Raw genomic sequence first — 15326 nt, forward strand, 5'->3', positions numbered from 1 at the left:
TTGCAGTTGGGTGCATAGTTCTGACCAACTAATAATAAAATGCAGCTTAAGCGACGACTGTTCATCTAATTATTTCATTGTTTGTTTGAAATAAGCCATAAAGTGTAACTATCTGTGACCCAAAAAGGTTTGGATTGCGTGGTGTATAACACATTGTTCTCAAACATTGTGCTATGGGACCTTGTCTGGTGTGCCAGAGGCAATTGTTCGAATTAAGCGAATAAGTGACAACTAATTGCTAATAATTTCCCAAAAAGTGCCTTTGTTGAATATCTGTGCTTTCTTCTAGTGTTTAGCAGATTAATAAACATATGTATCAGTAGGCGGCAAGTGAGCACTATATTTCTTCTAGAATGATCTGCTCATGTGGAAATTATTTTGGTGAATACATTTATTTGATGATGATATTTCATCTTGTGTTGCAAAATAAACAAATAAATAAATACCTTAATCAAAAAAATGTAAATACTTTCTTTTTTTTAAAATAAAAGTAAAAATGTAGTGTTTTTATTCTAGTGAAGATAATTTTGTTAGTAATTATTAAACATTGCTTAAGAAAAACATTTAAAATACTGTAAAATACTAAATTACAGCAAAATGAGTTACCTGCACCACCTCTTAAGCTACACAGTCACAAATGATGAAAAAAAAAATGTATATTGCCTACATATAGACAATTTGTGCTATGTTAACACCTCCCATGACAATTCAACCCTGTATCACACAGCGTGGTAAATTTAAAACATTTTTATTTTTTCCAAAAAGTGGTGGAAATGTTTTATTCTTGTTGAATATCTTCATATAAACATAATCATTGGGTGCTGTCACCACAAGCATGCAAAACTGAAACTAAATATCTTGCAACTTATTTGGGAATTTTTGTTGCCAATTATAGTATTGTACGAGTTCCCATTGCACTCTTGTTAGGGTGCACTGTTCTTTCATTGCACTATTAATATAACTTGGGCCAGTCTCCTAGCACTATGTTGTAAATATTTTTGACTATTCATAATGGCAGTTTTATCTTATTTTTCTCTCTAAAAGGGCCTGTCCAGAATTTGAAAATTATTGTCATCTTTTTAAACCATCACTGCAGTTACTTGAGTGGCACGTGCAAGTACGTGCATTTCTTAGATGCATTTTGTTTTTCATCTTTTAGTGGGTTTGTGTTGGCGTTCGGACTGTATTTAAAACGGCCCTTTTTTTACTTTCACCATTTTCAAGCGACACTCACACAAAACCAAGAGCATAAAATCCCCTTCTAACCCACTCCACCCCTTTTCTGCTTCCTAATGTGTTGCGAGTCCCGAAAAGCTCTAAAAAAATCAGATAAAAGCAAATAGATGCTGTGGGATAAAATGTAATTGCTTTTAAAATCAGTTGGGCATTTTTAAAACCTACTTAATACAGAAAATATTCTACTTTCAACTTTAAGGACACCCACGTTGATAGCAATAATTTATCTATCTACCTACCCATGTCATATCCCTCGAGAGAGGTGACTGACAGCAAGACAAACACATACAAAAAAAGAAAATAAAAAGAGGGAAAAAGTAACCAAAAAAAACCCCTACAAAAAAAATTTGGACCAGGGCCAACCCAAATGCCCAAACACCAAAACAAGTTAAGCACCTCGGCACCCAAGTTGGTCATGCTTTCGTCCCTCCAAATGAAACGGGACACAAGAAAGCTTACCATGTCACTCTGGTCAGTGTGACACAACACACTCTTCTGTTCAATAGCAGGGCCCGACAGCTTTCACTGGTTTACCCCTGTCGCATCATACAGGTGCCCTGCCCATCCCTTCGAGAAAATATTCTACTTTCAACTTTTTAAGGACACCCACGTTGATATCAATCATAATATGGACAATTCTTTTATAACCTTTTGTTTAGATTCACAATCATATTGGGTGGGAAATTTGTATAGAAACCTCGCCAACAGGTGCAGAACTTTCATAATCTGCAGAACTTTGGCTAAACAAAAATTCTTGGACTGAGTTTATCATATATAAGTAAGTAGAACAACAGTCTCATTAAAAAAAAGAAAAATATTTGAATCTCCAAATGCCTCCTACAACACCATCCAAGTGGTTAAAAAAAGGAATTGTGTTTTTCTATATCTTAGTTTTTACAGATTTAAATCAAAATTAAAATAAATATAACACTCATGGAATTTTCAGTTCGTTTTGAGATCATTTCTCAAGTGATTAGTGGCAAGGTGCCACAAGGTGAGTAGAAAGATGGATCCCTGATTGTTCCAAATAACTCAGTAATTTTGAAAAGAACAAATACAACTGCTCAACAACTAAGGAACCTTTCATTGAAGACCGGATCATGAGCAGAAACAATAGGTCATGTAAATGCAATAAAATATTAAGGGCCCTGAATGCACACAAAGATATGATGTGAATATGATATCAGCTGCAGCAGGCAGCAGAGGGGCCGACTGCGACCCGAAAGATGTGGCACGAATGGTGGAGGATTACGTCATCGAGAAAAAAAAGAGGACGCTTCAATCGTATGCAGGCTCCAATGGCATTACCGAACACCGCAACCTTCCGGTGCAGTTAATACCAAACAATCCACATAGGAAGACAATGGTGGAAGTAGATAACGTTCTAATTAAAAAGGAGATGAGACATAGTTTCAGTCTTAAACGGTCCTCCTTCGGAAACGGAGAATAATAAGCAGAAGTCTCGTTAATTGTTAATTCGTTTCATTCTTCAAATCAGTGTGCGCCATATTTAAAGACACACAACTGGCTGTATTCATAGGCAACCAGGCTGTCATTAAAGGGGCTTATTGTACACATGTAACGTTACAATGAATGACCTATTAAACGATTGGGGACATTTAAGTCGACGCAAGGAAGAGTAGCATAAACTGCTTGACATAAAACACTAAATGCCATGAAACAATGCGGATAATTGATCATTTGCGGGTGCTTGGTGGCAATAGGATATCATGTAACTGCGATATATTGAATGACTGAAGCTAGCAAACAAAACAGCTACACTTGCGACGACATTTAGCACACCTCTACTCATTTCGCACAAACCTCTCGATAAAATATATTTATTTCTGGCGCAATTGACAATCCACGAGAGCATTCACACCATGTTTACGCGAATTATTTGACGACGCGAAGCAACTTGGAGCCAAGTGACAGCGCCGAGCTAACCGGCTAAGCTAGCAAACGTCAGCTGTGTTTAGAAATACTTTGAAAAATATGAATATATTTCGGTTTTTCATACCGTCATAAACTTCTCCGGTGGCGTCCAGTTTTCAAGGGATAAAATATTCGCCGTGTGAGGAAATAGTCTTTCTGGAGAGGGCAACGAAGCCCCAGACATTCAAGAGTAGTTCGCCCGCGGGTGCCGACGAGACGTGGGCATCGTCACCACGGACGGATGGTCGGTCTTCAACAGTGTTTGCAGTCCGCCACTGCCTCAAAAACATCCATCCGGATTAGAGGGGCCTCCACCGGCCGCTACCATGCCACCGCTGCCTCGACAGCCACGGGTGAGAATCCACAAAACAGGAGCCCCCGCAGTAAGCATTGGTTAAACACAGCCTTTATCAATCACAACAGGCTGAGAACGAGTAATAGATGAAACCACACACCCCGATATAAAAAACACATCTACAAATTAATAACCCGATGAAATAAAAAAGTAAACCACTCTGTCGGTTGAACCCCTAAAATGTTTCCGATTTCGTGCGCTTGTTGCTTGTCGTCAGCCTCGCTCCGTCTCACTGCAGCTGCTCATCAGAGCGACACACCAGTGGCAAAGGGGGCGTAATGGTGCAATTGGAGCGCGCGGAGGCGTGGCAACGGAAACGGGAGGCGAGCTGTTAGTTATGGAACGCACCCAGGTAAATAGGCATAATCCTTTTATGTATTGGGCTCTGCACGAGACCCGGATGTTGGGATTTTATATTGCCGTTCTTTACAAGGCGATGCTACGTTGCCGTGCTGCCTCGTCTCGCAAGACTGCCACAAAGGCGTTTTATTGACAACATATCATCACTTTTTTAATGAATAAAAATGACCTTGACTGTCTTCATTCACATTTTTGACCGGGCTGCTGTGTACAGTAATTCATACCTTTGTGTGGAAAAAAAAAGAAAAAGGACACGTCTTTATGTGGGCAGGAGTGGCCTCATGCGGTGATTAGTGTAATTGCAGTCAGTGCGTTACAGCAAGACAATAAGCCTTTGTGCCGTCCCTTTCAGTGGCACACTATGAAGTATACGAAGTTGAAGAGGACAATAAAGCCCACTGTTCCTCGTGAAACACCCTAGAGCAACTTCCACACGATGAGCTGAGCCTCATTTAATGAAGTGCCGGTCTTACATTGCTCGTTTTTGTTTTCCATGCAAAGCTGAGGCAAGATTTTAATGTTCGATTCCTAGCCACATTTCCACCCGAAGAAGAAACACAGTGTATGACCTCGAACTTTGTCTCCAGTCTCATTGGAAAATAAATTCCAACCACTGTTGCTGTGATAATGGCTGCCCATGGCCATTATCAGAGACCAAACAATGACACAAAATAAGACACAACAATTTGGGATTTCCCATGCCAAGACTCAAAACAGGCGGCTGCTGGCCAGTAAAAGAGATGGATTATTTTAGTCATGATCCTAATCGGTCGTTCCAATTACAGTAAGACCTCGGTTATCGTGGTCAATGGGGACCAAAATCACCCGCGATAAGTGAAAATCCGCGATGTAGCGGCGCACCTTCAAAAAAAAAAAAAAAAAAAAAAATATATATATATATATATATATATATATATATATATATATATATATTTTTTTTTTTTATATATATATATATATAAATATATATATATATATATATATATATATATATATATATATATATATATATATATTTTTTTTTTTTTTTTTTTTTTTAATTATTATTTTTTTAGACCCGATTAATGGGGAGCAAAACCACCCGAAAAATGGAAAATCTGCGAAGAAGCGACGCCCCTTCAAAAAGAAAAAAAAAATCTCATCTCATTATCTGCACCGCTTATCCTTATTATTCGCGAGCGAGCCCCTAACCTGCGGCGCGGGTACTTTCGGGCGCGATAAGCACGACACCGCGAAAGCCGAGCGGGTCGGGCTCTCCACGCGGAGGCCGGTGTTGTGCCCAAATCCTCCCCCCCCCCTGCTAAAACAGACTCTGTTGGAGATACAGACTTGTAACTTGTAGAGTAAAAAGTAGCGACGCCCCTAAAAAAAAAAAAAAGAAGTTTTTTTTTTTTTTTTTTTTTTTTTTTTTACCATTACAGACCGCGAAGCTCTGAATCCACAAACGTCGAACCGTGAAGTAGCGAGGTCTCACTGTACTTGTGAAAAATATGACTAGAATAGCCTTTTTCCACCTCCGTAATATTGCAAAGATTCCTCCAATGCTGTCCCAATCAGATGCAGAGGCTCAAATTCATGCGTTAATTACTTCTTAGCTTGATTATTGTAATGTATTGCTTTCTGGTCTCCCCATGTCTAGCATCAAAAGTTTGCAGCTGGTTCAGAATGCGGCAGCGAGACTCTTGACTAAGACAAAAAAGTTTGAGCATATTACTCCTGAATTGGCCAACATGGACTGGGTCCCAGTCCACTTAAGATGTGACTTTAAGGTTCTCATACTAACATACAAATGTTTGCATGGACCTGCGCCCCCCTATGTTTATGCACGGAGCCTCCGCTCTGAAAATGCCAGTCTACTTGTGACTCTGAGAGCCAAGAAGAAGTCTGCATGCTCGAGAGCGTTCTCCATCTGGGCCCCGGTGCCTTGGAATGCTCTACCTCTGGAGATAAGCTCTGCAACCTCAGTGGAAGTTTTTAAATCTAGACTTAAGACACACTTCTATTCAAAAGCTTATGATTGATGCCCACCTCATATTTTGTATTGTTCTGTCTTTTTCCGACTGCCTGGCTGGTGGTGATACGAGGAGGACGATTTGATGAGTCAGCGGACCAGCGTCTGACCTGAAGCATCTCAACGCCTGCATCGACCAGCCGGCAGAGATGGGAAGCTACGTCGTTGCTGTTATGGACTTTTGGACTATTTCACAGGCTTGAGGCGTCGTTGCTGTCATGCATTTTCCGGACACATTTCAAGATGTTACCTAGTGTACCCTTTTATTGATGTCTACTATGTTTGTGTACTGTGACCCAATGCTAAATTTATTCCACCCTGGTCATCCTGGAAGGGGGATTACCACTGTGAGGCCCCTTCACAAGGTTACTTTTTTCCTCACGCTGAGGTTTTGAGTTTTTCCTTGCCCGCATGTTGGTGTAAGATCAGGCGATGGTGTCATTGTTATCCTGTGCAGTCCATTGAGACATTTTTGTAATTAAGGGCTATACAAATAAATGCGACTTGACTTGACATGTTTATTTGTATAGTGCTTAAATGCCGCAAAAAACACCATTAAATCCCCTGATCCAAAACCTACCGTACACGAGGGAAAGAAAAATCTCAAAAACCTGCGCATGAGAAAAATGAAGAAACTTTGAGAAGGGGCGGACAATGAGGTAATCCCCTTCCAGGATGACCAGGCTGCAACAGATGTTGCAAGGGCATCAACAAAGGACACAGTCATCATCTTTAAATATAGATAATAACAGAACGTCCAGTTGACAGCTTCCTCCTCCAAAATCTTCACAGATGCAGTAGGTTCTAGATTAGGGGTCTCCAACATGGTGCCCGCAGGCACCAGAGTGCCCCCGGAGGAGTCAAGTCATTTTTTATTTGTATAGCCCTTAATCGCAAAGAGTCTCAGAGGGCTGCACAGGTTATTGCACAGACTATTAATACAGACTATTATTACACCATCCCCTGATCTGAAACCAACATGAGGGCAAGGAAAAACTCAAAAACCTCAACATGAGGAAAATGAAGAGACCTTGAGAAGGGACCGCACATGTGGTAAACCCCCTTTCAGGATGACCAGGCTGCAACGGATGTTGCAATAACAAATAATACACAGATATTGTCAAAAAATATATAAACGTTATTCATATGCTATAGAGTAGAAGTGTGTTTTAAGCTTAGATTTAAACATTTCCACTAAGGTTGCAGACCGGATCTCAGGGGGAAAAGCATTCCACAGCACCGGTGCCCAGATGGAGAACACTCTTGAACTTGCGGAACTTTTCTTGGCTCTTGGGATCACCAGTAGGCAAGCGCATTCAGAACAAAGGTTCCTGAGGGAGCAAGTCCATGCATGATTTTGCATAATACCAAGAGAACCTTGAAATCACACCTTAAACTAACAGGGAGCCAATGCAGGTTAGCTAAAATCGGGGCAATGTGATCAAGCTTTCTTGTCTTAGTTAGAAGCCACATCGCAGCATTTTGTACTAGCTGAAGACTCTTTATTTTGGACTTCCGGAGACAGGAGAGTTGTGCATTACAGTAATCGAGACGGAAAGTAACAAACGCGTGAATTATAATCTCCGCATCCGACGGAGACAGCATAGGACAAATTTTAGCAATGTTGCGAGGATCGAAGAAAGCGGTTCTAGTAATTTTTTTCACGTGTGTTTGAAAGGATGGATCAGGGTCAAATATGACACCTACATTTTTAACTGAGTCACTCTGGGTGATATGACATTTGTCAATGTTCACAGCAGGTTTTGAGAACTGCTGAGGCGCTTGCTCACCTGTTTTGAAAAATAGCTCACCAGTGCTAGCTCATTGTGATTCTTTAGTAAAATATGGTGGCCTGAGTCAATTTAACCTTACTTCTATTAATTAACCTGGTAAAAAATAGTAACATGATAAAATGTTATTTTGGAAATGTATATTAACTGGGGACCCTTTGTGCTAATTAGTAACAAAACGTAGTATTCTACTTGAAAACGTTTATTGACCCCTATTCTAGTTGATTGTGAACATAAGGTACAAGTGTTGTTTAGATGTGCACAATACAACAAACCTCATAAGGCATTTCTGGACAAGCAACCATAAACACTCACATCAAGAATGTAGTCTTAAATCAAATTAAACTGATAATAGGCAAGTTAGCTGATCACAAGCGATGTGGAGAAAAAGGCAACCTTTTACATTAATTCACCTCTGAGAAATTTACAAATGAACAAAGCCAGATCCAAACGATCCCAAAAACTCAAAGGCAAGGCGTTCAATCCAGAAGGCCAAAGCATCTTCTCCACACGATTATTCATCACAAACTGTTATATTTAGCCTAATCCTCAGGGTACCTGACTCAAAATGTAATTAAAACACACATCGGAACCTTGTTAATATGCAGACAAATGACCTCGGGGAGCGAGGCGTCATGATTTCCAAGGTCCCACTGAGGTGGATATTAATATGATTATCGCTCAACAAATTTGCCAGTCATGCAAATCTTTAGATACTTAAGTGTGTTTTTTCTCAGCTGTGGTTGTGTTCATGGGGGAGAAAAGAGAAACATGTGGGGACAAGCCATGCTTGAAAGGGGGGGGGTCTGTCAGAGAGGCATAGGAGAAATAAAACATCAGTTTTGCTCCTCTGTGGAGGTATGACACCCTTGGTTTGTATAAGATACTCAAAATTATACAGTAGACTGCAAATGTATACCATTATTGTCTATTTTTATTGTCTTAAAGAAGGATTTTTTTTCATTTAGAAACCAGGCATGGGTTACATCAGGAACAAAATGTCAAACAAAATCAACCTAAATCTTGTAATTTTTCATTAGTGTGATTATGCATTTCTTTCTTGAAGTGTACGGCGTGTGCTTCAGCTGAAGGATGTTGGCAGGGAACAAGTTCCCACTGGGCGCATACATCTCCTCTCCTTTCCGTCCCATGAGTGCACGCAGGGTTTTGTTTCTGGATAAAATTTTGTCATAAAACTCCACGCCGCCTTTAGCGTAGTCGTGGGACACCCCAGCTGCCCGCCGGTCTGAGCTGTAATCGGACCACTGGGAAACAGCATCTGAAGTGAGAAGGTAGGATACGGTGCCAAGACCCAGGGCCACAAGATTCACAACGCCACGCAACAAAACAGGTCCGGCATGAAGGCTAAACACTTGCTTCAGTACCACGCTGTACACCCAAACCCCGCCTAAGCAGACGGGGGCAACTGCAGCACTCAAAATGGGTGCGCCCGACTGGAGACGCGCCACCTCTCGCGCTATGGCGAATTTCTGCGCCTCAGGAGAGTACACCAGAGAGTCTTTGAGAGCAATACCCTTCTCACTGTCCCACTCCACTGTTTTACCATTAATGAAAATAGTTCGGTTTGTAATGCCGCTGTGGTCATTTGCTGAACTGTTGAAATTCTCTGGGATGCCGATTTGTCCGCCCGCAGGGAGCCAGGGGACTCCGGCGCTGACTGGGTGGAAACCAAAGGATGCAAAGGCAGAGAAATTTTTGGATGAGCTGACACTGTATTCCTTTAGCACCTATGAGAGAAAAGCGAAAAAAAATGACTTTAGTAGAATGTCAATGGGATTGATTACATTGACTATACTTTTTGTAGAATAATAAAAAGTGAGAAGCAGATTAAGTTTGGGAGCATGATGGGGTTATAATGACCCCTGCGAAATGTGTGCAGATTCTTGCTGACCATTTCCTGTCATGCCATTAAAAACTGTGGCTTCTGCATTAAAATAGTTCTTACAAAATCCCGCAGTACAAAGGCTACTATTGAAGCTGATTCTACATTGGATAAAAGAATTCTGTAGTCATCCGCTGACTGTTTCAGAACATTCTACAAATTAATTGATTTACATTGAAGAAAATAAGTATTTGAACACCCTGCTATTTTGCGATTTCTCCTCCTTAAAAATCATGGAGGGGTCTGAAATTTTCATCGTAGGTGCATGTCCACTGTCAGGGAGATAAACTAAAAAGGAAAATCCAGAAATCACAATGCATGATTTTTTAATGATTTATTTGTATGATATAGCTGCAAATAAGTATTTGAACATCTAAAAAAATGAATGTTAATATGTGGTGCAGTATGCTTTGTTTGCTCCTACAGAGGTCAAACGTTTCCTGTAGTTTCACCAGCTTTGCACACACTGCAGGAGAGATCTTGGCCTGCTCCTCAACACAGATCTTCTCTTGATCAGTCAGGTTTCTGGGCTGTCGCTGAGAAACGCAGAGTTTGAGCTCCCTCCAAAGATTTTCGATTGGGTTCAGCTGTGGAGACTGGCTGAGCCGTGCTAGAACCTTGATATGCTTCTTACGGAGCCACTCTTTGGTTTTCCTGGCTGTGTTCTTTGGGTCGTTGTCATATTGGAAGACCCAGCCACGACCCAGCTTCAACGCTCTGACTGAGGGAAGGAGGTTGTTCCTCAAAATCTCAAAATACACGGCCCCAAACATCCTCTCTTGAAATTAGTGCACTCGTCCTGTCCCATGTGCAGAAAAACACCCCCAAAGTATAATGCTACCACCCCCATGCTTCAGAGTAGGGATGGTGATCTTCGGATTGTACTCTTCATTCTTCTTCCTCCAAACACGCTTAGTAGAATTATGATGAAAAAGTTCTATTTTGGTCTCATCTGACCACAAAACTTTCTCCCATGACTCCTATGTATCATCCAAATGGTCATATGCAAACTTAAGACGGGCCTTGAGATGGGGAACCTTTCGTGCCATGCATGATTTCAAATCATCTTAGTTTAGGGTATTACCTACAGTAACCTTGGAAATGGTGGCCCCAGCTCTTTTCATGTCATTGGCCAACTCCTATCGTGTAAGTCCGGGCTGATCCCTCCCCTTTCTTAGAATCATTGAGACCCCACAAGGTGATATCTTACATGGGGTTCCTCTCCGATTGGGATTGACCGTCTTCTTTAGCTTCTTCCTTTTTTTAATGATTGCTCCAACAGTGGACCCTTTTTCATTAAGCTGCTTGGCAAATGCTCCATAGCCCTTTCCAGCTTTGTGGAGGTGTACAATTTTGTCTCTGGTGTCTTTGGACAGCTCTTTGGTCTTCATCATGTTACAAGTTAAAGTCTTACTCATCGTATGGGGAGGACAGGTGTCTTTACGCAGCTAACGACCTCAAACAGATGCATCTGATTCAGGATGATACATGGAGTGCAGGTGGACTTCTAATGGGCGGGCTAACAGGTCTTTCAGTGTCAGAATTCTCGATGATACACATGTGTCTAATTACCTATTTGCAGCTGTATATCACAAATTGTTAAAAAAAATCATGCATTGTGATTTCTGGATTTTTCTTTTTAGTTTATCTCTCTCACAGTGGACATAAACCTACGATGAAAATTTCAGACCCCCTGCATCATTTCTTAGTGGGAGAAATACCAAAATAGCAGGCTGTTCAAATACTTATTTTTCTCCACTCTATATATTTAAAAAAAATGTAGTTGAGCCTTAATCAGTCACATTCAAACTCAAGTCTAATGAGTGTTTTAAGAATCTGACATATGAGTAATGTTTTTAATCATTTTTTTCCCCAAAACTTTGATATTAAGGCTCATTACAAGCAGTCAACTGTTCAAGTGTTCATCAGGAAAAAAATGCCGGGGAACTCACCTGAATTTGAGAGGTGCAAGATTAATAAGGTTACTAATGTTAACCTGATCAACACAAGAAACCAGAAATTTCTAAATTCAAACTGTGTTATGTACATATGAAAAAAAAGACTACCAAAAAGGATGTTGCTGATATCATATAGGCCAATATCAATCAAAAAACACTCTGGGCTACAATAATAGTAATTCAGTGTGCTATTCAAAGTGAAAAAGTTGTATCAGTATTAGTAATTAAGTATATTAATCAAAGTAAAAAGGTTGTATCAGGATGTAAGTCCAAAGTCAACATGTGTTTTTAAAAAAGGTCCATTGTGAAAACAAAAAGGATGCATTTGACTGAAGTTTGCACTACATGACCAAAGGACTACTGACACTTCAGTGGCCAGGATAATATAAACACTATTCCATTGTTAACCTCTTGTAGAAGAACATAAAATGTCTGAGTCACGTTGACCAAATGAATAAATAAAAATAATAAATGCATTGAGCAAAATACCTTTTGAACTGATAAAAATAAATCATATTAATGAAGCACAGTGTCAATTAAATTGACTACTTTTCACAAGAAACAAAAAAAAAAGGTTTACATGGGTACCTGCTGGAAAAGGTCTTGCAACTTGTCAGACAGCGTGACTGGCTCTCCTTTTTGCCAAGCCTGGTAAAGCTGCCGAAAGGACACGTCTGGAAAGACGTGGTAAAACATGTTGGCCGCAAATACGCCACCGCAGCTTGCTACGAGCACCGGAGTTCTGTACTTCTGAAGAAGCACTGAATACTTAAAGAAGCGAGACCCCATTTGTTTCTTTCACGTCCACTTTCAGGGGAACGATCTGTGAAGACAGATGTCATGTCATTGAATGGGAATGATCAGGAATGAAAATGGGTCAGGCCATTGAAAGGTGAGAAGGGTGTGGAGGAAATACTGTATTTATTTGTGTATAACGTGTACCACTAATTTTTTCCAAAAATTAAAAATAGGTATAACATTTTAGTTTGACTTTCTCAGCTCAAACTCAGCATTCAAAATGACAAACGCTGTTGAATACATGTGGCCATGATTCAAATAATTTATTGACACTATGAACACAATACCAACATAAAAATACTCTATATAACACGCTACAGTGGGTATTAGCACGTCACATTGAGTATTTGTATATTGTATTCTTTTTGCTTCATTATTGTATTGTTCTCAGCGCAGGGATGCTGCTGGAAATGTGAATTTCCCTGCGGGGATGAATAAGGTATCTATCTATCTATTTATTTAATATCCTTCAAAGTCCAATTCATCATTAGATACAATGAATAGTTGGTTCCCTCGTCGTGCTTTTTGGCATTTATCTACATCTTTCAGGACGACTCTCTGCTTTCTCCATTCTCTAACATTCGTCTCTGGTACCATGAAAATAGTGTGATAATGAGATTAAAACCGAATGCACTTTACACATGAAAATAATACAGGGCTGATGCCCGCACGAACTACACTGTTTTTAACTTATACGCACCACCAAATTCACTCAGGGAAATCTCACAATACCCTTTTCCCCCACCTCAAAACAGTTTCTATACAATTCACGTGGGGTACCCTTTTTTCATGCCTGAATCATACTGTGTACACATTGTTCAAACATCGAAAGGAGTTGGTTAATTTTTGTATACATTGGGTATCATGTAGTGTTTTTTGTACTGTACTTAAAATAGTGAAAGTACTTTTACGATGTATGTTCACTATAATGTAATCATTAAGAGGTTGTAAACGTGAGGAAATTTATCACATTGCAACCGTTATTAAAAATACTTATTTGTAACTTTCTAATCCCGAGATCTTAAAACCATGTATGTTGTGAATTTTATCGGACACCACGGATCTATTGAAACTAACAAAGATGTTATATAACGAAATTGTGAATATGCTTGATTGCTGTTAAGATTGTCGAGAAGGGTTGTTCAAACCTCACATTGTTTGTTTGCTGTTATTAGTGTCAATAAACGTGTTCAAACCAATGACTTCACTCATCATTTGGGGTACAATACATATCTTCCCACCTAAGAAAAGTGCAAGTGCAGCGATTTTATTTTTTACTTTTTGCGCCTCCGAGGAATAAAAAATAATAATAATCATCATGTAAGGGGTATTTAAGGGTTATTGTTCTATCTTCGTTATTCATTATCCATTATCGGTCAGTTCATTATACGCTACAAAGCCTAGGAGCCGGGACACTTACTCTCAGCCAAAAGGCTAAGCTAAGGTCCTAGCCCTAAAGCCTTGTTGCGATCATTGCGAATGCACCGTTCCCGGAGGTACTGCAATACCGGGCCGATGCGTGGAGTGGACAAGCTCTTATTCCATCTCCGGAATGCAAAAATCAAAAGGCCAAGCTAAGGACCTAGTAAGTACAGAATACAAAATTCACAGGCCAAGCTAAGGACCTAGCATCAAAGGCCAAGCTAAGGACCTAGCATCAAAGCCAAGGCCAAGCAAAGGACCTAGCATCAAAGCCTTGCTACGGTTTTGATCATGGTATCTCCCCTGCCAGGTAAGTATAAGTCAACAATAGGCTCAGGCAATACACTAATCAGAGTAATTCCTGCCAAAATAACACAAACAGGATAATCAGTCAGTGCATTCTGTAGTTAACGGCGGGTGCAGCTTACAGGAATTTGTTGTCCGTACAAAATAAAACCCGCTGCAGTAACGACTGCGTATACAATTCAAAGAATTATAAAAAGGACTTCTTCACGCATAACATTTCAAGGACAGACTGTAGGCGAAGTTACATATCACCCAACAAAACCCAGTCCAACTTGACCGTAAATTGACGCCGTGCCGTATATGCAGCGCGACAGTTTTACGACAATAGGCAACTGAAGAATATTATCGAGTGACACAGAACACTAATTCGGGAAAAAAAATCCCTGAACAGCCACCATGTCGCTCATCTATACATTTTAGTCCTTTAATATGTGATGTAATAACACTGTCTTTAGAAATTTCTTCCTGTATGCGGTGAATCTTCTTATTAAAGACCATAAAGTCTTGAGCTGAATGGGTAGAACTATCTGGAATACGGTGTAATAATAGTCTGTGCAATAACCTGTGCAGCCATTTGAGACTATTTGTGATTAAGGACTATACAAATAAAAATGACTTGACTTGACACTTTTATAATTGAATAACAAAACAAAAATGGTTGACATTGATGTTCTTGAATGGGATATTTTGGTTTCAAATAAGTGTTAGTACAGAAGGGGTTCTTTAATTTTGAGAGTCTTATAGAACTATAGTAAACGATTTATCTTGCCATACACTGCTGAGTAAATGGCTTGGATGGCTTTTGTTACCATGGCAACTTATGTGAAGTTGTGCCTTGTCAAACCTCGGAGTGCAGATATGCGCCAATAATTACTATTAGCCAAATTGACTCCCCATTTACAATTAAAAAACTTCACCAAACAATAAGTATTTGTCACTTCCGAGAAGCTAATGCTGTAAGCAATCGGTAATTCATACAGACAAAATTGCTGTACTGCTTACCTTTTGGCTTGCCAAATTAACGAGAGTATTTTTTGCACAGTCGTGTCAATGAATGCAATCATTTGAAATCATTTTTGACTAATTGTCTATTATAATTCAAGCACAGTCAATATTTGATATTTTCAGAATTAAGAAGGTTAAAGAATTCCATAGTTCCATAGACAAATTTGATAGCATTGGCCAGCATGGACTCCAGATATACTAATGTTTGTATACAAGCTATGAGAGGGGTAAGTTTCCATGAAATCAC

At 39.8% G+C, this 15326-nt stretch overlaps 2 protein-coding genes across 3 annotated transcripts in view; both read right to left on the reverse strand.

The window, feature by feature from the left end:
• Positions 1-3759, reverse strand: part of ptpn4a (protein tyrosine phosphatase non-receptor type 4a) — an 86290-nt gene extending 82531 nt beyond the window's left edge. For both annotated transcript variants that reach the window (XR_015852782.1, XM_088353595.1), the window contains exon 1: positions 3257-3759. The gene's annotated coding sequence lies outside the window, so the exon portion shown is untranslated. The remainder of the gene's footprint in view (positions 1-3256) is intronic.
• A 4844-nt stretch (positions 3760-8603) lies between these two features.
• On the reverse strand, positions 8604-14372 carry tmem177 (transmembrane protein 177). The gene is made up of 3 exons (XM_088353335.1): positions 14197-14372; positions 12137-12371; positions 8604-9435 (listed from the first exon to the last, which is right to left on the reverse strand). Exons 2-3 carry the CDS (start codon positions 12335-12337, stop codon positions 8704-8706), a joined length of 933 nt encoding a protein of 310 aa, XP_088209461.1. The 5' UTR covers positions 12338-12371; positions 14197-14372; the 3' UTR covers positions 8604-8703.
• Between the last annotated feature and the right edge of the window lie 954 nt (positions 14373-15326).

This window comes from Urocampus carinirostris, chromosome 14 (genome assembly GCF_059441175.1).
Source record: "Urocampus carinirostris isolate Australia breed hairy pipefish chromosome 14, RoL_Ucar_1.0, whole genome shotgun sequence".
Classification (NCBI taxonomy): Eukaryota; Metazoa; Chordata; class Actinopteri; order Syngnathiformes; family Syngnathidae; genus Urocampus; species Urocampus carinirostris.